This window comes from Sminthopsis crassicaudata, chromosome 1, assembly GCF_048593235.1.
Source record: "Sminthopsis crassicaudata isolate SCR6 chromosome 1, ASM4859323v1, whole genome shotgun sequence".
In the NCBI taxonomy this organism is placed as follows: domain Eukaryota; kingdom Metazoa; phylum Chordata; class Mammalia; order Dasyuromorphia; family Dasyuridae; genus Sminthopsis; species Sminthopsis crassicaudata.
The window spans coordinates 508986573-509010581 of NC_133617.1; the positions used below are offsets into that span (position 1 = coordinate 508986573).

The 24009-nt window shown below is 32.3% G+C and overlaps 1 protein-coding gene across 3 annotated transcripts in view; it reads right to left on the bottom strand.

Moving 5' to 3' along the window:
• The window catches only part of AP3S1 (adaptor related protein complex 3 subunit sigma 1), a 104483-nt gene that overhangs the window by 9487 nt on the left and 70987 nt on the right, over positions 1-24009 (bottom strand). For 2 of the 3 annotated variants that reach the window (XM_074296859.1, XM_074296945.1), the window contains exons 4-5: positions 14643-14714; positions 959-1066 (exon numbers count right to left, since the gene is read on the bottom strand). In XM_074296859.1, coding sequence (XP_074152960.1) covers positions 959-1066; positions 14643-14714 — 180 coding nt within the window. The remainder of the gene's footprint in view (positions 1-958; positions 1067-14642; positions 14715-24009) is intronic. The other variant, XM_074297033.1, reaches the window with a different exon arrangement.

Below are 24009 nucleotides of genomic sequence, written 5' to 3' on the forward strand. Positions count from 1 at the left end.
TATATTATATATACATTTACATTAATTTCATAATTTCCTACTAAGTAACAAGTCTATTGATTTTCATTTGAAATTAACAATTTAGTAGCAAGTTTAAAATTTAAAAGCTATAAATGTGTGAGATTTCATTAAGAACTACAAAATAATATTTTTCAAATCATTTTGCCAATATGAATATAGTTTTAAAGATTGACAGCAATGAACATCCCAAATAGTGACAATGATCAAAGCTGTATTCTCTATAGTAATCAAGAATGAAGCCTCAGAGGATGAGTATCTACTTGGTCCCTGAGAATGCATGCTGCAAGTATGCTGGCCCATGTGTGTGAGGCAGGGGATAAACAGAGCCTGCAAATTATTGATAAAGATCAGGTTGGCTTCAATCAATCTGACATTTATAAATGAACACAAACTCTACTAGATGGGTCTACAATATTAAATTAAATCTTTCCAAAAAATACAATATAAGTCATGAAGTAATTCAAATAATTAGAGGCAGCTTTCTTTCAATACATGATCAAGTTTGTTAATAATCTATATTAGCTTGAAACATTTCTCTTTACAAACAATCTTTATTACACAGATTTAATTATGGATATAAAGCTTACTTCTAGGATTTCTTTAATAAGGAAGCTGCAATTACTATTTAAAATGTTTTTAAAAAGATGCTGGATTCCATCATGGCAAGAAGCACTTCAAAGACTTGAGCAACAGGGCTCAGGATTTAAAACTCTTAAAACAGATGTTGTTTTAGTTAAAGAAAGTCTATATCTGGCTATTACATGGTCCAGAACACTAAATAAGCTATAAATGTACATGGTCCATTTTCTAGCAGAGCAAGCAAGCCAGCTGTACTTAAGGGTGAGGCTGAAGGACAGACAGTGAAAGCTGCAGGTGATGCATTATTTATGATCATGCTCTGGAAACCTTATTTCATTAGAGTACTTATAAAACTTACCTCAGATTTCTCCAGTTTATTTTGTGCATCAATTTGAGTAACAATTTCATTCATATTGGTTTCCAAAACCATTCCCCCCATCACCATTTCTGCCAGAATATTGTGGACCTAAAAAGGGGGGAAATGCAGACTAATTAAGAAAATGTAATTTTGTCAGATCTGGTAGTCTGTTTTTGGAGTGTTAAGCTTACTGAAACAATGATTAAATAGGCAAGGCAGAGATAGCTTTAATTCCATTTGGAAAACTTTATCAATCAAAGGGACAAGATCTCATTAAAACAAGAACATGAGATAAATTTAAAATAAGCAAATAAAACTTATACAATATTTTCCACAAAGGTAGATTATGCATCAAAATGTGCCATATAAGATAGAGATTATGATGATGTTACTGTTATCACATAATAATTTATTAAGAAAAATGAGCATTCTGGAGGCATCAAGTTACCCTCCTGGAAAATATTGAAATTTATTCAGTATGACAACTATCTTTTACTGGAGGCTCTCTTTTGTTTGTTTTAAAGGATGCATTCATAAGACCTCTTTTGCTTCAGTTCCTCATCTGTAAAATGAGCCACTTAAGGAAGTGGCAAAGCATTCCAGAGTCTTGGTCAAGAGAACCCAAAATGGTGTCATGAAGTCTTGGGCACAACTGAGAAACTACCAAACAACAACATACATATATATGCACATTTAGATGATAGCTCTATGTGTGTGTGTGTGTGTGTGTGTGGGCATGTGCACATATGAGTGCATGCATGCAATATACCCAGCAATAAATCTAAAAATAAATCTATAATATTGTAAATAAAAATTCTAAGAGGATTTGTTTTAATGAATAGATAAGGAACCATAATTAACATAATTTCCGTATGTAAATGTATACTTTTAAATGGCTTGAAGATATCTGAAAAGCATATTTCATTAAAAGTCCCTCCCATTCTTGTTTATGTTCCCTTGATTTTATTGTCTGAATTAGTGAGATTTCATTTTAGTGTTTTATTTTAAGAATTTAATGTACTTTCAGAGCTATTCTCTCATTTTACTCTTCAACACTTTAGCTCTAACACTTTTATTTTATTTAGTCACATTTTATTTATATGAAAGAGCACTGATTTGGACCCAGAGAACCTTGGTTCAAATTGCAGAATCAAAAAGATTCAGAGCTAGGAGGGCCTTCAGAACCCATCCACAGATGAGGAAACTGTGGTTTTAGATGGGTTAAGTGATTTCTCCAAAGTCCCAGAGACAGAACTTAGTAGAGGTGTATTTAAACTAGATCTTGCTCACTGCTAGGCCCACATTCTTGTCTAACCAATTTCAATGGTGCTATCTGGTTACCTAAGGTCATTTAATTTCTCTAGGTCTCCCTTATTTTCCTCATGTGCAAAATTAGGAAATAAATTCTGTAGATGGCATTGAGACATTATGGAAATTGTCTGATACCAAATTACCTGTTGCCACAAAGAAGCTCAGGCCTTTCACATCAGTTGTTTTTGTTGTTCAGCAGAGTTTAACTCTCCGGGATCCTAGCTGTGATTTTCTTGGCCAAGACACTGGAGTGGTTTGCTGTTTTCTTCTCCAGCTCACTTTACAGATGAGGAACTTTAGGTAAATGGTTAAGTGATTTGTCCAGGTCACACAGCTAATAAGTGTCTGACGCCAGATTTTAACTTAGACCTTCCCGAGTTCCCATGGACTTCCAGGCTCTCTAGCCACTGTACTCCACAGTGCCCCTTTCCACTAGTTGTAAATCATGGGACACCATAATCTCTAAATTATAATAAGAAGGAGAGTGACAAGGTGGATGCAAATAGATTGCAGCCTGACATGTACATCAGAAGAAATCTGAAACACTTATTGAGGAAATGATGACCAGCAAAGGTGACAGAGTCAGTGGTATAGTGAGGAGAGTAGGTATAAACAGGCTAAATGGCAATTCATATTCTTGATATATAAAGAAAGCAAAACTTGGAGGTGTGGGAGAAGCTTCCAGTCTCTTAAAGGAGTTTATGGAGGATCTAGGACAGACGAAAGACCTACAGGTTGAGAAGACATAGGATTGTGACTTATATCACTAGAAGTACAGCCATATCTTTGAAACAAACAATAAAAAGCATCAAAGTGTTCCTGTAAATTATATGCCAAAAAAAAAAAGCATTTTTAAATGCTCTAAGTTTGCTACTTAAGAATACTTCAAGGACCTGTAATTCTTTAGATGTGAAAATATACTCTCACCACTGAAAATCACTTCCCTGCTACAAATTAAAGAGTGATATTCATGACTTATGTCATGGCCCTCTCCATCCTAAATCCAACATCTTTCTGATGACCGAGCTCCCAGAAATGAATCTTTCCAAACTTATAAAGTATATCTTCTATACATTTTTCTGCCAAAAAGGAAATCTTTTTGTAGTTGATCTAACTTTAAAGATGGGATTAGACCATTACTGTACTAACTCCAATTCCCAGAAAAGGCATTAAGATTAATTTTATTGTCCATAAAGTGATGCAAGAGTGATGGGTTATATCATATAACTACATAGGACTTTTTGTTTTGTTTTTGCTGAGATATATTTATCTTCTTCATACATAAATACTGACATCCCTTAAAATATAAGGGGAAAGAGAAGAGAATGAGCATTTATTAAGTGCCTACACTATTAAGTGTACTAAACACTGAAGCCAATTTTACCTTTCTTGCTAATCTCAGAGGTTAGCACAATGCCTTCCTAATTTCCTTTGACCCTCAGCTCAAATCCCAATTTTGCAGGGGTTCTTTTCCAGTCTTCTCCACTGCTAGTGTTTTCCCTCTGAAATTATCTTCCATTTACACTGACTATATTATGTACAATTTTTGCATGCTGTCTCTTCCATTAAAATATAAATGCCTGGAGGAAGGGAACATTTTTTGCCTTTTTTTTTTTAATTTCCACTTTTCTATCTGGCATATAGTATTTAATAGATACTGATTGACTAATGGCTAATCTCAGAAAATTTTATTTAATGCAATTGATATCATAACATATTATACAAATTTCTTAACTAACCATATTTTCCTGTCTTGTTTTCTTTCAATATATCAGAAGAGGAGGAATACTTTCACCAAGATCACAGAATTCAGCACATAATTTGTCTTTCAACAGACAAAGTCAACCTAATATCTTAACATCACTGATTCAAAGGTCTTTCTTTTGAAGTCTTTTTTGGTTGTTAAGTTTACCTTTGATAAGCACATCTTTACAGACCAAATTATTGTACTCTCAGCTGAATCTGAAGTTAAGATTTACAAAATTGGCTGAACAATTAATGTGTTTATCCAATGCTTGATATAAGTCATAATGGCTCTATTCTAAACAGAAGAGGACTACATGCCCTTATTTTTTCTCCCCAAAGGCTTATGTTGAAAGTAAATTATAAGCACTCAGAAAATATAATAATCTCAAATTATGAGGAACAAATTAAGTCTTATTAAACTCTAAAATTTATACAACTGAATAGAGCTAATTTTTTGTTAAAATGAAGTGTGTCCTATTAGCATAAAAACAATGAATAACCTGTACATTAATTCCAAATATTTTAGTAATAAATTTCATATTTTTATTTGTATTGCTTGCACACATAAGTTAAAAATATAATTCTTCAATTTAAACTAAAAAACAGGTGAGAGATTATAGAAATCCTTTCTGTAGATTTCTTCAGTTTAATTAAGGTATTTACAAATAAGCATTTGAGAGAGAAAGCATAAGACAGTTGAATAGACATAATAAATAACTAAAAAATTTCTTTTCAAATACTGAAGTTCTTTTACTTAATCTTTGGAAAACTTTTTCTTGAAAAATGTACTTGTCAGATCTATTGAAAGGCAAGATTTTATGATCAACTGAGAAACAGTGAGAATCATGGAAAATATAATGGATAATTTTGATGGCATGAAATTAAGTTTTTACACAAATAAAATTAATGTAGCCAAATTTAAAAGGAAAATAGGAAATTGGAAATACAGCAAATTTTGTAGCAAATTTCTGATAAAGGCTTCATTTCACAAATATGTATGAAAATGGGCCAAATTTATAAAAATACTAGCTATTTTCCAGCTGATAAATGATCAAAGTATTTGAAAAGTTAGTTTTCAGAAGAAGAAATCAAAACTAATAATATAACATGAAAAATTTTCTAAATCACTACTAATTAGAGAAATTCAAATAAAAAGAACTCTGAAGTACCAGCTTACACATATCAGATTGGCTAAGATGACAGAAAAGGAAAATGACAAATGCTAAAGCGAATATAGAAAAATTGGGATACCATACCAATGCACTGTTGGTAGAGTTGTATTAGTCAACCCACTCTGGAGAACAGTTTGGAACTATACCCAAAAGGCTATAAAATTACATCCTTTGATTGAATAGCATCACTAACGAGGCCTATATTTCTTGTATTATTTTCCCTTTAGTTCTGAGCCTTCTTTTTACAATATGACTAATATGGGAATATATTTAACATGATTACACGTGTATAACCTGTTCTAAATTGCTTGCCATCTTGGGGATGTGGAGAGGGCAGAGTGAGAAAGAAAAATTTGGAACTCAAAATCTTAAGAAAATAAATGTTGGAAATTATCTTTACATGTAATTGTGAGGAAAAAAAACACTTGAGTGAGAGAAAAAAGAAAACTATCTTTACATGTAATTAGAAAAAATATTAAATATATCACTGTTAATGTTCCATTTGACATATAATAGAATGATATATAATAGAATTACCAACTATTCCTGCATCCCTTAAAAATGTTTTTGTCCATTCCCTTCACTTAGCCCCTGCCAAAAAAAGGTCACACAATTTTCATGAGGAGACTTGGACAAAACATTTGTTGTTCACAGCCATTTGATAATGTACCTATGACTGGCAAAAATAAAAGATATTAAACTGAAATTAAATACTCAATCTTACTTTTATCTTTTATCCTAGCCTCACCCCAATCAATAAAATTCATAAGTTTTCTTTTAATTATTGCTGGCATAATATTGTACTATCTGTGCTTTAAATGAACTAAGCATCCTATGCTTGTTAACTCTCTCAAACAACTCCAAAAATCTTGACAGTTTAAATGTAATTAGAAATGGCTTAAAGTTTAAGTGGAAAAAAAAGGAAAATAAATGTGTGTTCCAGCAATAACAAAACATGCAGAAATGAGCAAAAACCATTTTAATTCTAAGAGGTAAAAGGCATTGGGATAAAAAGTAATATCATTGTGAAACCATGTAAAATAGACTGCCTGATCAAACAGAAAAAAATCAATTAATACTCCAAATAAATCACAAAACTGACAAAAGGAAAGATATGACAGAGATAGCATATTTAAATTACTTATACATTTACTGGAAATTTCATCACACTAAAAGCAGGGAAATTAAAACTTGTCTTTGGCAATTTCATCTCTTGTCAATTAGACAAAGCAAAAAGATGGGAGAAAGGGAATAACTGCTATCATAAACAAGAAGGAGAATTATTTGGGAAGACAAAAGTAACTAACGATTGGAAGAAAATGACCATGATTGGCCAAAATTCCTGATAGTTGAGGAAGACAATAGATATTACCAGATATGTGGTCTAGACTACAGGAGAGATTTCTCCAAGTTCAGAAAAAAAGAAAGAAAGAAAGGAAATTGTGAGAACTGGCTTCTTTTTTCTCCCTCAAAAATTTAAGCTATTGTGATGAATTATTCCAATGAGAAAATAAATGAATAGAAGCATTCAATGAGATTGGTATATGTGGTTTCAAATAAAATTCTGTGATGGGTTCAGATTCAAAAAGGACATGTACAGAAAATGGAATTTGGTTACCCAAACATTTGTTATATGTTTATTATATACCATGCACAAAGCAAGGCAAATGCATAGTCCCTGCCTTCAATTTGACATGCAAAAAAATTGTACACATACAAGATAGATACAGAAGAAATGAAAAGTAGTCTCAGAGAGAACATACTCAGAAAAGAGCAGGAGCATATACCAAAAAAGACCACAGCAATGTCATTTGACTGTAAGAAATATAAAGTACTAGAAAAAATAGAACAAATAAGAGCAAAAATAAGTAGGCCTGAAGAGGCAACATAAATCTGTACAAATTACACCACAGGTTGCAAAAAGAGTAAAGATATAATCACTATACCAAAATCAATATTATTTCAGAAATCAAAGAGAAGGAAAGAGGTGCAAAAGACTAAAGATAGAAAAATACTCCAGTTTTCAAATACGAGAACATTCTATAGACTACAAACTGGTTTTAATACCAAGTAAATCTTAATTCAATTCAAGACTCTAAAAGAAATAATAAAGCAGGGAAGGGCAAGAACAACTTGGAAATAATATGAATACCCCCCAAAAAAAGTTATACCAGATTAACTTCATCTCCTAGAATTATTACACTTGTGAGAAATAATATATCTGAATTTCAGTAGATATTTGCCAAATCCTCTTATGATATTCTTGTGCACAAGATGGAGGAGCATGGTCTGAATCACAGTCAAGTCCATTTCAATTCAGAATTAGTCTGAGAATTATGCCTGGAGAATATCAAATAACATAGTGATGTTAATTTGGAGGGAGAATTCTAAAAGTAGGTCCTAGAGCTCTACTTTTGCTTATGATTCTGTTCATATTTATTAGTGACTTAGAGGAATATATTAATAGCAAACTCAACAAATTTGCATATGACAAAAATCCAAGAGAAATAGTAAGCTTAATTAAATATACTACATTAACAGAAAAAAAAAAAAAAACAATTCAACAGAGTGAAGTGGTCCATGTGCAAGTATTTATCAGAAAAGTTTGGGATTTTAAACTGAGGGCAAGCTCAAAATGTATTAATAGTTGACATCATTGACCAAAATAAACAAAACAACTAATGAAATGAAAGACTATATTTACAGCTTTACATTTAAAGCATGAAGAATGAGAAAACATAATATCTTACTACATTCCATGATAGTTCACAGTTTATTGCAATATTATGTTCATTTCTGGACACCACATTTTAAAAGGGATGGATCATAGGTTTAATAGGTTGGATCATATCCAAAAGAATATAATTGGAATGGTAAAAGAATTCAAAATTATAGCATATGAAAAATGGCTAAAGAACAGGTTATATTATGTTATATTAAAAACATTATATTTCATGGGTATATTTTGAGGAAGCTATTTTAAAAAAAGAAACATCTTCAAAGATATGAAAAGTTGTTGTTATGTTAAGTTTGACGACCCTAGTTTCCCTCAGGTTTAAACTAAAGTCCTATCTTCTACAAAAATCTTTAACTGATCTTCCTTAATTTTAGTGTCTTCCCCTTGAAATTATCTTCAATTAACCCTGTATATATCTTGTCTGTACAAAGTTTTGTGCATGTGATTTTCCCTGTTAGAATATGAGCTCCTTATTTAACATGTATTGGTCAACCTGCCATTGGGAGGTTGGGGGGAGAGAAGAGGGGAAAAATTAGAATAAAGATTTGGCAATTGTCAATGTTGTAAAATTATCCATGCATATATCTAGTAAATAAAAACTATTTAAAATTAAAAAAAAAGAAATGGTAAATATGGTTGATGAGCTAATGTTGATGCTCTTTAAAGACAGATAATGTGAAATGTAGCACAGTATTTAAAAAAAAAAAAAAAAAAAGGCAAATGTCCTAGTTTTACAAAAGGGAGAAAGAGCCACCTTTGAATACTATATATTAGCCAGTGAACTCAATTTAAATGCCTAAACACATTCTGGAATGTTTTTTAATAGACAGTTGGTAACAAAAGCCTAGAGAAAATCTGCCTTTTCCAAAGCATGTCTGGAGTCACTTTATTTCCTTTGTTAAGAGTATTAGAAAATGATTGGTCACAGGAATTTTGTTGATTTAGTTCCCCTCGACTTTGGGAAAGCATTTTCCAACATCTCTTATATCACAAATTAAAGATTTGGCTGAGATGGTTTTAAAAAAAAAAAAAAGAAAGAATAGTAGCTCCTTGAGAAGAGTAGCTGTTTTTTGCCTTTTTTGATATATTCCCAGTGCTCAGAGTGCCTGACACATAGTAAGTGCTTAATAAAAACAAAACAAAACAAAAATTACATGACTTGTTGACTTATGTGCAAGAGATAGTAATAGACTTATTCTATGTGATTCCAAAGCACAGAACTTGACATACATAAACGATTCTGATAAGTTTTTTTCCTTGCCATTTTATTTGAAGGCTGAAATAAAGATTAAGATCAGAATATTTAAGGTAATTAACAAATAACATTTTAAAAATATAAACCCATCAATTTTAACTGGTCATTCCTGCTGGTTTAAAAACATTTGCTATGATTCTCTGAGGTCAACTTCTAGGTAGAATTTTAAGCTCTCAATAGGAGCCACAAAGTTAAAGACCATCAATCACTTTTCAGAAGAAAATGAGAAAAATATTAGAAAAAATTACCCTTTTTGGAATGTTTTTGGTTTCTATAAGTTCAAGGGTTTGCTCCCATTGACTGTTAATTATTCCCAGTAAGCAAAAGATCATTCTAATATAGAATCATAAAAACATCATTTCTTCCACCTTGATTTAAATAGTAATTTTAGTCAATTACTATCATCCAGGTTAAGAGTTCTGAAAACTCAAGAAGAGAAAGTTGGGAGAAGCTGAATCTAAAAGCCCAGTTGTTGTTGTTTTTTATTTAGAATTTTTTTCCCACAGTATATATGCATGAGTAATTTTTTTATAATATTATCCCTTGTATTCATTTTTCCAAATTATCCCCCCCTTCCCTTGATTCCCTCCCCCCGATGACAAGCAATCCCATACATTTTACATGTGTTATAATATAACCTAGATACAATACATGTGTGTAAATACCATTTTCTTGTTGCACATTAAGTATTAGATTCCGAAGGTGTAAGTAACCTGGGTAGATAGACAGTAATGCTAACAATTTACATTCACTTCCCAGTGTTCCTTCTCTGGGTGTAGTTATTTCTGTCCATCATTGATCAACTGGAAGTGAGTTGGATCTTCTTTATGTTGAAGATCTCCACTTCCATCAGAATACATCTTCATACAGCATTGAAGTGTACAGCAATCTTCTGGTTCTGCTCATTTCACTCAGCATCAGTTCAGGTCTCTCCAAGCCTCTCTGTATTCCTCCTGCTGGTCATTTCTTACAGAGCAATAATATTCCATAACCTTCATATACCATAATTTACCCAACCATTCTCCAATTGATGGACATCCATTCATCTTCCAGTTTCTAGCTACAACAAAAAGAGCTGCCACAAACATTTTAGCACATACAGGTCCCTTTCCGAAAAGCCCAGTTGTTTAAAAAAGTAGCATTTTTAAACCTGTTGCTTTGATTTTAGCTACAGCTACCCCTAATTACAACATTCAATTCAGCAGATATAAAACCTTCAAGCAATTTGAAGTAAGAAACAGAGAGGGACGACAGGAACAGTGAATTCTAGAAATGAATGTAAACTTTTAAAGAATCCTAGAATTAAAGAAATATGTAATAATTTTGACTTCATTTTATTTTGAATCATCAATGATCATTTATGTTCTTCCACTGAAATAAACTAACTCAGAAGATCTGACCTTGAGCAGTTGAAATGAAGTTGATCTGGCTTCCCCATTGTTGTATTTTTAATTCTGTGATCTCAGCGTGAACAGAAACAAAAAGCATTGCCAAGAACTGCCAAATAATTGCTGCAAAACAACCTAAACCTCAGAAAACAAACTCAGACCTTCAGGGAAACCTAACATAGCTGGTGGTTGTTAACTATTCTCTATAAGATTTCCTTATGTTGAAAAAACAGTAGTAAAACCGCTAAAAACAAACAACTTCTGCTAACCCCTTCTGTGAAGGAAAAGCATTTGTCCTGTGTCACATTATACAAAGACAAGAATGTTATAGATTAGGATAAAGGTGATTTTTACTGATGAAACTCCGCTTTTCATTCAAGATTATTCCAAGAAGTTTCAGAAAGCCCAATATTGAGCTGTAAAATATCTATTCAAAATGTTGGGAATTTTTTTTAAACTTTCTAGAGAAAAAACAAGATTCCTGACTCATACCAGATCACCTAATCTTATTCAAGACCCAGGAACAGATAGTTGTCAGCTGGCAATTCCATCATCATTAGCTATTCCAGGCCACGAATCTATAGCTGACTGATAAGAAGATCTGAGTTTGGGTTGGGGATCTCAATATCATATGCCCAAAGCTATGGACAGTACAAGGAACAAGTTCAGAAGCAAGCAGCAACTGTATGGGAAGATCTCAGGGCAGAATCAGATCAGAGGAATAACTAGTGCAGGAATTCCAGACTACAGGAGGAACTACAGCTCCATCACTGTGAACCTTTTTCCTTGATGGCTGGCAGTGGCTGAGTGCAGCAACAGCAGTATATTGAAATTACAACTGGAGCTAATCCACAGTTCTGTTGCTCATCCCCAAATCCACATCAGGAATTTACAAGGCTCAAACCAGAGGAACAATGATCAGACTTTGCCCAAGATCAGATCACTTTGGGAGTACCAAAAGCTTACAGGCCCCTTGGCCTATCTCTAAGATACCGAATAACACAACACTGAATATTTCAAGAAAGCATCAGGACCAGTCCAAACCTTTCTCCAGAAGAGACTTGAACCTGTTCCTAACATAAAATAAATTTCAGGAAGAAGTCTGGAAGGATGAGCAAACCAAAAAAGAATTCCAATATAAAGAGCTATTATGACAGGAACATTCAAAACATAAACCAACAAGAGAATATATACAAGCAAAGCCACAAAGAAAAATATAGCTTTAGCACAAATTCATGAAGAGAAAAAGCAAAAGTTAAATTAAAGGTTAAAAATCAGAGGGAAAATGGGAGATATGGAATAAAGAATTAGAAAGGGAATTAACAGAATTATTTCTACAACAAATAGCCAGAAAGACTTCAAGAATCAAGACAACCCAATAAGGATCACACATGATTTAGCAGCTATCACAATAAACAACTAGAGATCTTGGAATAGAATGTTCTAGACAGTAGATAAAGGCCAAGAATAACTTATTCAGCAAACCTGAGTATAATCCTATAAGGCAAAAACATGATCTTTGCAGCACAGAGGACTGCCAAGCATTCCTGATGAGGAAGCTATACAGAAATTTTTTTTAATTTTATAATTATAATTTTTTGACAGTACATATGCATGGGTAATTTTTTTTTACAACATTATCCCTTATACTCACTTCTTTCTGAATTTTCCTCTCCCTCCCTCTACCCCCTCCCCTAGATGACAGGCAATCCCATACATGTTAAATGTGTTAAAGTATATCCTAGATACAATATATTATACAGAAATTTTGAAATGCAAACACAGGGAGTCAAAAAAAGTATAAAAAGGTAACCATGAAAGAATAATCATAAAGGACTAAATGCGGATAAACTACTTATATTCTAATCTGGAGAGACAAGCAATTTCTGTACCTTATTATCAATAAAGGCCACAGAGTTAGTCTAATTAGGCTAAAGGCCTAGGAATGGTTCTTAAAAGAAGAATGGAAAAAGAGAAGAAGATACCTTAAGAAAAGAAAAAGAGAGAAAGATTAGGGGAAATTATCTCCTATATGTGCAGCAAGATCAAGCTGCATAAATAGACTTCTAGACAAACAAGAAGAGAAAGAAGTTTTGGGGAGTGGCTTCACTAGAACCTCACTGTTAGTTTAACTGGTCAAAGGAGGGATACGAATACACACACACACACACACACACACACACACACACACACACACACACACAGTCATGCACAGAGTTTGGTTCAGAAATTAATTTTATTCAACAGGGAAACAGAAAGGAAAGAAGAAAAGGGGAAAAGAAAACATTAGGAGGGAAAGAGATTAGAAACTCTTACCAAAAAAAGGTCAAAAATATTCATAACTTTTTTTAAAGTTTGTAACTTTTTAAAAATGTGATAGAATTCTATTGAGCTAAAAGAAATTATGAAAGGGGTAGTTTCAAAGAACCCTAGAGAGACTTGAATGAACTAATGCAAGGTGAAAGCAGAAAAGACATTAATGTTATATTATCAAACAACTTCTGATCAGAGTAATGATCAACCATGATTCCAGAGGACTAGTGATGAAACAAGCTATTCACCTCCTGATACAATGGTGAAAGACTGAGTACAAAAAGTGATTTTCTTTTTTTTTTACTGGCCAATGTAAAAATGTTTTGTCTGACTACATATATTTACACAATACAGATTCTCTTTTTTTGTTTTTCTTTTTTTCTCACTTGGACAAAGAACAGGTAGGAGGAAGAGAAAGCAGATTTTTGCCCATTAAAAAAAATAATTAAAAATTGTGTGATGATATCTTATGAACTTAATGCCAAATCATGTAAACCAAATGAATAAAGGGAAAAGATGAAATATTGCATCTTAAACATTTCTTTAAGATGTGAAAATTTATAAGCTTCTTGCATGTAGATTTTTAACTATTTTATTTTGTTCAAGTTAATTAGCATACCACTGCCATACATGTATGAACACATGTATACACACACATTGCCTATATATACAGACACACACACCTCACATGTATACCACTTAGAATCTTTATATGCATGTGTATATCTGTCTATATACAATTTTTCATAGACTATACATTTAGATATGTGTGTATATATATATATCTACATATAGATACATAGGACTCATGTTTTAGAACAAATGTATGTGCATGTGTGTATATACACACATATACATTTGTTCTTGTTTTATTGACTTATGATTTAACTTCTCAGAGCTTTAGACAGCTCTCTAAAACTAAGTTACAGAGAAGATTATAACCTACACTAATAGAATAAGTTTCCTCCTCTGATCGTTCCTTAAATCAATAAAATCACATTTCTCTCTATATATACATATTTGAACATACATTTAAGTATAAATGTGTGTATGTAAATGGATATATATATACACACACACACACGTGTGTGTGTGTGTGTGTGCATGCGCAGGTGTATAGCCACATTTTTTTTGAGGCTTGAAATATATAATCTTTTAAAAGCATGAAAAAGTTGAAACAAGCTCAGACCCCCAAAAAATATCTCAGTAACTATCTGTATTGCCATATAAAAAAACTACAGTTTAATTTCTTTATTAATCTTTTACTACTTAGGAACAATTATAAGTACTTTGTTATTACATTTTTCTTTAATTTTCTTTTAAATCAATGACAAAGTTGTTTCATTTCACATTTTCTGTAAATATGTTTAGCGTTATTATAAGAATTATTGACCTTCAGTAAGTAAATTTTTAAATAGGGCTTACAAAATCAATGATGGACTATAGAATAATTATGAGAAACAATTTCAGCCTTAGAAATTTCTGACCCCAAATATTTTCTTTCTGAGGGAAAATTTCTTCTGCAGAGGATTTTTTATTCGCAATGAAAATCTAATTCAGCAAGTTCATTAATGGATCCTCATTTTTTTATCCTCTGCACAAATTATTGAATATAATTGGTTGATGGATCACATGATTTCTGTTACCCATTAGGATGGGATTAATAATGAGTATCACCATATGCTGACAAAGTTAGGATGAAATATTTATTATAAAAGAGAGGGCTTAGTTCAACTGATACTGTAGTAGTTCAAAAAAATACCTTGTCTACATGGAAAATTAAATCCAGTTCACAGACATTTTCAAAACACTTATCTAGTGTTTCCACGAATACCTACAAAAGAAAAAAAATGATTTAGAATTTTAAAACACTTCAGTCAATCCATTCATTCTATTAATGTACTAAATTTTAACATTTAAGGCCCTAAAGAGTTAGAGAACACTTATAAATAATGGTATAATAAGAATTCATCTGCATTCAATTCTGCTTAGGAAATACATATATATGTCAAAAAGCTTTAATCGAACAAATTTAGCAGAATTTAGCAGCTCAGTGATAAAAATACAAAAGAAAATGGCATTCTACCGAACTTTACATTCCATAAATCCAAATTTCAAAGAAAGCATCTTCAACATTGGCTGAAGTGAAGTACATCTATGTCCCCCCTCTTATGATTTATATCAAATGTTTATTATTTATATAATTGAATGTAAATGTATAACCCTGAAAAATCTTCAAACAACATGCAGTTAAGTACTAATATATGTAAATTTCCCTGTTTGGGGACAAACTACTAGAACCTATAAAACTCTTAATTTTCCCTATTATAAAAACATATTTGTGAGCCCTTGACTATCAATATACAATGGGAAATACAATAACCAGAGCAGAGCCCAACCATTTTCTATTAACTTATTTGAGTCTATTAATAAAGCAAAAGGTATTTATTAAACATCTGTTATGTGCCATGTACTGACAAAAGCAAAACAGTCTTTACCCTCAAGAAACCTACCGTCCAATGGGCAAGACAATTATATTTATATATATAGTATATACAAGATGCATATTGTTACCCTGAAGCCAACTTAAACTGTCATCTTAAGTGTCATATTTTCCAGAAACAATGGACTCAATATGCATGAGGCCTTGAATAAATGAAAGAGGAAGCCTTGCTCTGAGCTGAAGTTATCTGTTATTTGCATTCCTACCTGGACTTTCACTGTGTCCTTAAGAGTCAAATCAACTATATGTAAGACAGGTATTGGTTAGTCTGTACCATAAAGATAAACTGTTTGCACAGCTGAGACCTTGTTGATAAGAAGACCATCATATCTTCCTAATCTAGCAATTAACAGGGGAAAAGAATGCTGCTTTTGCTCTCCTATTTTCTCCTGCTCCTCCTTCCTTTCTCCTTTCCCCTTCTTTACAGTTCTTTTCCTTCTCCCATGTCATATCCATTTGGGAGATTGCCCTCTATTCCTCCCATGAGATTGTAGCTTTTTGTAACTCACTCAATGTTTCAATCTGTATTATCAATGCTTTTGTACTTGGTAGAAAAAAAAAAAAAAAAAAGATAAAAGAACCCTGACATCAAAATATTTTTAGATAGGTAGGTAGAGCAAGCACTCATCAAGCACTTATTGCATGCAAAGCAAGTTTGAATTCTGGGGTTTACAAATAAAAGCAAACAAGACAATCCCATCCTCAATTCTAGTAGGGAAGATAATGCATAGATGGGAACTACAAAGTATAAAGGAGGATGGGTACTCCCACAGGGGCAAAGCTCCTGAAGAAGAAATTAATAGGATGTCTAGAGAAGCAACTGAATCAGGATTTAAGTGTTCTTGTTTGGGGCTCCTAATAAAATGGTAGTTGCAGCTAAGGAATCCATGAATTTAATGGTATACATATTTTGGCTACTTTCTTTGCATAATTCCAATTTTAGAATGACTGCAAATTTGCAGCTCTAACAGCAATGCATTAGAGTATTATTCATCTTTCCCATACCCCTTCAACTCTATTTCCATCCTTTGTCATCTCTGCCAATTTTCTACGTGTGAAATGAAGCCTCAGGATTGTTCTGACTTATATTTCTTTTATTAGTAGTAATTTAGAATATTCTTTCATCTGATTGGTAGATTTGTATAAGGTGTCTATATATCTTTGATATCAGAGGGTCTATACTTATATAAAAAGAAATAAAAAGAGACTAAAGATAAACATTTAAGGAAACAACTAGAAGATCATACTGCCAAATAGTCTGTAACATATTTTTTGAAAATTTTATATTAAGTAATTATACAATAAGTAAGAAAATTATATTGTCATATAATTAAATTATAATTAAAAGACAAAACATTTTAGTAAACCAATAAATTACAAATAACATTGTTGTTACAAAAAAACAAACAAACAAAAAAAACCATAGTGTACAAAAAAAACAAGCCTCCCCCTCAAAATTCTTAACAGTAATTTACTAAATGAAAATAAACATTCTAATATTTGGTTCACTGTTTAAGATAAGGAATATCAGGCTACACAAAACAAACAACCCAAAGGCCAACAAAGATGTGAGAATCTGAAGCCTTTAAGGATCCACTCAAGGAACATAAGTAAGGTTTTGCTCTATTACCATACAATCAAAATTATGAAAAGGAATGAAAAGAAATCAATAATTAAAAATGGAAACTATTTCTAGTCTACAAATAAGTGACATGATAATAGCACCCTCTAGTGTTTCATTTTTGAAATACCTTGTTACAGTTAACATAAATGAGAAACAATTTTTAAAATTTTACTTTTACTTTTATTTACTTTACTGTTACTTACTTTAATAATTTCCTAAATTCTGAAGGAGAAATATAAAGTTGGACATCAACAGATTTCAGAAGAAATACTACATTTACATTTAGATAAGACTGGCCTCTACTCCAACCTGGCTAAAGATTGGAAGTTTCTTCTAGCTTCAAGCACTTACTAACAAGAGGCAAAAGGGAACCTTAAAAAAAAACAAAAAACAAAAAAAAAAAAAAACACTTAAACCAACCATCTCAATTTACTAATGAGTCAACTGAGGTGCAGAGATTGAGTGATTTTCCCAAGCATAGGCGTATAAAATAGCAAGGGAAAAACTTGTCTCCAAATCTAGCCATCTTTCTATTATACCACACAGTTTTGGAAATATAAGATATCAAGATTTTTTTTTCTAGAAGGAAACATAGTTAAAAACAATATATGATACAGAGGCTCTTAAACTTTTTAAGGTTTCATGGCAACAGATCTGGAAAACAGATCCAGGAAAAACAATTTGAGAATAATCTGACTCCCTGAAAAATGTGAGAAAAAAAGAGCCTGGACACTATTTTCCAGGAAATTATCAAAGAGAACTGCCCAGACATTTTAGAAATAGAGGGTAAAATAGACACTGAAAAAATTAATCAATCACCTACTGAAAGGGACCCTAAAATCAAAATGCCAAGAAATATAGTGGCCAAGTTCAAGAACCAACAGACAAAGGAAAAAATATTGGAAGCTGCTAGAAAAAAAGCAATTCAGATATGGAGGAGCCGCAATAAGGAAAACCCAGGATCTGGCAGTGTCCACATTAAAGGAATGAAGGGCCTGGAATATGATATTCCGAAAGGCTAAGGAACTTGGTATGCAGACAAGAATAACTTACCCAGCAAAAATGAGCATCGTTTTCCAGGGAAGATAGATATTTAACAAAATAAATGAATTCCATCTATTCTTGATGAAAAACCCAGATCTACACAAAATGTTTGATCTTCAAATACAGAACTCAAGAGATTTCTAAAAAGGTAAAAAGAAATCTTGAGAACTATATTGCTGCCATAAAGATATGTAAAGAACACATGTATAATTTGTCCTAGAAACTAGAGGTGGAAAGGAAATTATATTATTAAAAAAGGGTAAAGTGGTGGTACTGTTACATTTCATTAAGAGGCAAAGGTAACCTATTATATCTGAGATAAAGAAAGGAGGGGGATGAACATAGTGTGTATCAATAGACATATTCGATTAATGATAAAACTTCTTCCATGTCATTGAAAAGTGAGAGGGAAGGAGTAAGCTAAGGGGAAGGGAATAAAGAAATTGTGAGAAAAGGGGGTAAAATAGGAAGAGGATCTTTAAGGTGGAGGAGGGATACTAAAAAGGGAGGGCTGTGAAAAGCAAGTGGTGTTCACAAGTTTAATACTGAGTAGGGGGGTAAGAGGGAAGGAAAGGAGAAAAGCAAAAGCAGGGATTAACAGCAATATAGAATTAGTCATTCTAACCATAAATGTGAATGGGGTAAACTCCCCCATAAAGAGGAAGAAGTTAGCAGACTGAATTAAAAGCCAGAATCCTACTATATGTTGTTTACAGGAAACACACCTGAAACAGGGTGATACATTCAGGATAAAAGTAAAAGGGTGGCACAGAATCTACTATGCTTCAGGTGAAGCCAAAAAAGCAGGGCTAGTCATCCTCAGCTCAGATCAAGTAAAAACAAAAATTGATCTAATTAAAAGATATAAGGAAGGGCATTATATCTTGCTAAAGGGTAGCATAGATAATGAAGCAGTATCAATATTAAACATATATGCACCAAGTGGTGTAGCATTTAAATTCTTAAAAGAAAAATTAAGAAAGATGCAGGAAGAAATAGATAGCAAAACTACAATAGTGGGAGATCTCAACCTTGTACTCTCAGAATTATATGAATCAAACTACAAAATAAATAAGAAAGAACTCAAAGAGGTAAACAGAATACTAGAAAAAATTAGATATGATAGATCTTTGGAGAAAACTAAATAGAGACAGTTCATGGAACCTATACAAAAATTGACCATATATTAGGACATAAAAACCTCAAAATCAAATGCAATAAGGCAAAAATAGTAAATGTATCCTTTTCAGACCACAATACAATGAAAATTACATTCAATAAAAAGCCAGGGAAAAACAAGACCAAAAAATAATTGGAAACTAAATAATCTCATACTAAAGAATGATTGGGTAAAACAGCAAATCATAGACATAATTAATAACTTCACCCAAGAAAATGACAATAATGAGACATCATACCAAAATGTGTGGGATATAGCCAAAGCAGTAATAAGGGGAAGTTTTATATCTCTAGAAGCCTACTTGCATAAAATAGAGAAAGAGAAGGTCAACAAATTGGGCTTACAACTAAAAATGCTAGAAAAGGAACAAATTAAAAACCCCCAGACAAACACAAAACTTGAAATTCAAAAAATAAAAGGTGAGATTAATAAAATTGAAAGTAAAAAAACTATTGAATTAATTAATAAAACTAATAGTTGGTTCTATGAAAAAACCAACAATGTTTCATAGTAACTTTCTCCTTTTCCCTCCTCCTCTCCCTCCTTCACATTTATCAAATATGTTGTCAGATCTCATTTTCTACCTTTACACCATCTGTTATCCCCTTCTAATCACTCTAGTTCTGTCTTTCATTGTCTTTCACTTGGACTTATTCAGTAGCCTTTGAATTGTCTCAAATCCCTCTCCACTTCAATCCATCCATACCCTTAGAACAAAGGTAATTTTTCTGAAACTTAGGTGTCATATAGAAAGTTTTTTGGTTTTTAAAGTTTTTCATCATCTGACATTTTTCCCTTCTTAGATTTTGCTGTTCTCCACACTGCAATCTAGATACATCATTTTACTTATGGTGCATATAACACTCCCTCTCTCAATTTTGTGCCTTTGGCTAATTCACATGACTAAAGTGTTCTACCCTCTCATTTCCATCTCTTACTTTCTCTATCTGCTTTCAAGTTTTATCTCAATCCCTGCTTAATGTGATTTTTTTTTCCCCTGCTAGATCTCCCACTCCCAGTGTCTTATGTTCTCCTATTGCCATTAATTTGGACAAATCTTGTATGAATCTAATTGTGTTTTGTGTCTCTCATCAAAATGTATCATCCTTGAGAGAAAAAAAAAAACAACTGTTTTTTTTTTTTGCCTTTTGTCTGTGACCCCAGCACTTATTACAGTCTAGCACATAGACAGCTTTTAATAAATGATTATTGACTATTTGATTATAAAAAAAAAAAAAAAAAAAAAAGAAAAAACCAACAAAATAGACAAACCTTTAGTAAATCTGATTAAAAAAAGGAAAGAGAAAAAGCAAATTGTTAGTCTTGAAAATGAAAAGGGAGAACTCACCACTAATGAAGAGGAAATTAGAACATAGGTAGGAGCTACTTTGCCCAACTTTATGCCAATAAATTCGATAACTTAAATGAAATAGAAGAATACCTTCAAAAATATAGCTTGTCCAGATTAACAGAAGTAAATAGTATAAATAGTCCCATTTCAGAAAAAGAAATAGAACAAGCTATTAACCAACTCCCTAAGAAAAAATCCCCAGCACCAGATGGATTTACATGTGAATTCTACTAAACATTTAAAGAACAACTAACTTCAATGCTATATAAACTATTTGAAAAAATAGGGATTGAAGGAGTCCTACCAAATTCCTTTTATGACACAGACATGCTACTGATACCTATACTAGGTAGGCTGAAAACAGAGAAAGAAAATTATAGATCAATCTTCCTAATGAATATTGATGCTAAAATCTTAAATAAAATATTAGCAAAAAGACTACAGAAAATCATCCCCAGGATAATACACTATGACCAAGTGGGATTTATACCAGAAATGCAGGGGCTGGTTCAATATTAGGAAAAATATTAGCATAATCGACCATATTAATAACCAAATTAGCAAAAACCATATGATCATCTCAATAGATGCAGAAAAAGCATTTGATAAAATCCAACATCCATTCCTAATAAAAACACTTGAGAATATAGGAATAAATGGACTATTCCATAAAATAATAAGGAACATATATTTAAAACCATCAGTAAACATCATATGTAATGGAGATAAACTGGAACCTTTCCCAGTAAGATCAGGAGTGAAACAAAGTTGCCCACTAACACCGTTACTATTCAATATTGTACTAGAAACGCTAGCCTCGAAATAACAGCTTAGAAAGAGGTTCAAGGATTTAGAGTAGGAAATGAGGAAATCAAACTATCACTCTTTGCAGATGACATGATGCTTAGAGAACCCCAAAGAATTTGCTAAAAAGCTATTAGAAATAATTCAGAACTTTAGCAAAGTTGCAGGATACAAAATAAATCCACATAAATCCTCAGCATTTTTATACATTACCAACCACAATCCAACAGCAAGAGATACAAAGAGAAATTCCATTCAAAATAACTGTTGATAGTATAAAATATTTGGGAATACATCTACCAAAGGAAAGTCAGGAATTATATGAGCAAAATTACAAAACACTTGCCACAAAAATAAAGTCAGATTTAAATAATTGGAAAGACATTAAGTGCTCTTGGCTAGGCCGAGCAAATATAATCAATATGACAATGCTCTCTAAACTAATCTATTTATTTAGTGCTATACCAATCAGACTCCCAAGAAACTATTTTAATGACCTAGAAAAAATAACAACAAAATTCATATAGAAGAACAAGGTGGAGAATTTCAAGTAATGAAAAAAAAATCAAATAAAAGTGGCCTAGCTATACCTTATCTAGAACTATATTATAAAGCAGCAGTCACCAAAACCATTTGGTATTGGCTAAGACATAGACTAGTTGATCAGTGGAATAGGTTAGGTTCACAGGACAAGATAGTGAATAAAAATAGCAATCTGGTGTTTGACAAACTCAAAGATCCCAACTTTTAGGATAGGAATTCATTATTTGACAAAAACTGCTGGGAAAACTGGAAATTAGTATGGCAGAAACTAGGCATGGACCACACAACACCACATACTAAATAAGATCAAAATGGGTCCATGATTTAGGCAAAAGAAAGAGATCATTAATAAATTAGAGGAACATAGGATAGTTTACCTCTCAAGACTTGTGGAGGAGAGGAAGGAATTTGTGACCAAAGAAGAACTACAGATCATTATTGATTACAAAATAGAAAATTTTGATTACATCAAATTAAGAAGCTTTTTGTACAAACAAAACTATTAACAAGATTAGAAGGGAAGTAACAAATTGGGAAAACATTTTTACAGTTAAAGGTTCTGATAAAGGCCTCATCTTCAAAATATACAGAGAATTGACTCTAATTTATAAGAAATCAAGCCATTCTACAATTGATAAATGGTCAAAGGATATGAACAGATAATTTTCAGATGATGAAGTTGAAACTATTTCTATTCATATGAAAGGGTGTTCCAAATCACTATTGATTAGAGAAATGCAAATTAAGAGAACTCTGAGATACCACTATACACCTGTCAGATTGGCTAAGATGACAGAAACTAATAATGATGAATGTTGGAGGGGATGTGGGAAAACTGGGACACTGATGCATTGTTGGTGGAGTTGTGAAAGAATCCAACCATTCTGGAGAGCAATCTGGAATTATGCCCAAAAAGTTATCAAACTGTGAATACCTTTGATCCAGCAGTACTACTACTGGGCTTATATCCCAAGGAAATACTAAAGAAGGGAAAGGGACCTGTATGTGCCAAAATGTTTGTGGCAGCTCTTTTTGTAGTGGCTAGAAACTGGAAAATGAATGGATGCCCATCAATTGGAGAATGGTTGGGTAAATGATGGTATATGAATGTTATAGAATATTATTTTTCTGTAATAAATGACCAATAGGATGAATACAGAGAGGCTTTGAGAGACTTACATCAACTGATGCTGAGTAAAATGAGCAGAACTAGGAGATACACTTCAACAATGATTATGTATGAGTATGAGGATGTATTCTGATGGAAGTGGATATCTTCAACATAGAGAAGAGCTAATCCAATTCCAATTGGTCAATGATGGACAGAATCAGCTACCCCCAGAGAAGGAACACTGGGAAATGAGTGTAAACTGTTTGCATTTTTTTTGTCTTTCTTCCCAGGTTATTTTTACCTTCCGAATCCAATTCTTCCTTTGCAACATCAACAACAACAAAATCCGGTTCTGCACATATATATTGTACCTAGGATATACTATAACATTTAATATGTATGGGAATGCCTACCATCTAGGAGAGGGGGTGGAGGGAAGGAGGGGAAAAATTTGGAACAGAAGGAGTAAAAGGGATGTTGTAAAAAATTACCTATACATTTTATAGGTTTTTATAATTATAAAATTATTAAAAAAAAAAAAAAAGAAAAGAAAAAAAAGGATATCTAAAAAAAATAAAAGAAAGAAAGTCTGAGGCAGGGGATGACTAAATGGTGCAATGAGTGGAGAGAACAGCAGCCTTTTAGTCAGGAGGACCTGAGTTCAAATCCAGCTTCAGACACTTAAACACTTAGTAGCTATGTGACTTGGACAAGTCACTTACCCCCAATTGCCATACAAAATAAAAAAAAAAAAAAGAAGAAAAAGAAGTCTGATGAATCCTTTCTAGGAAATGTTTTTAAATGTATAAGAGATAGATAGATGATAGATGGATAGATAGATAGATAGATAGATAGATAGATAAATAGATAGATAGATAGATAGATAGATAGATAGATAGATAGATAGATAGATAGATAGAGACAGTGAATAAATACAGATGTATGCATATATATATGTATGTCATGGGC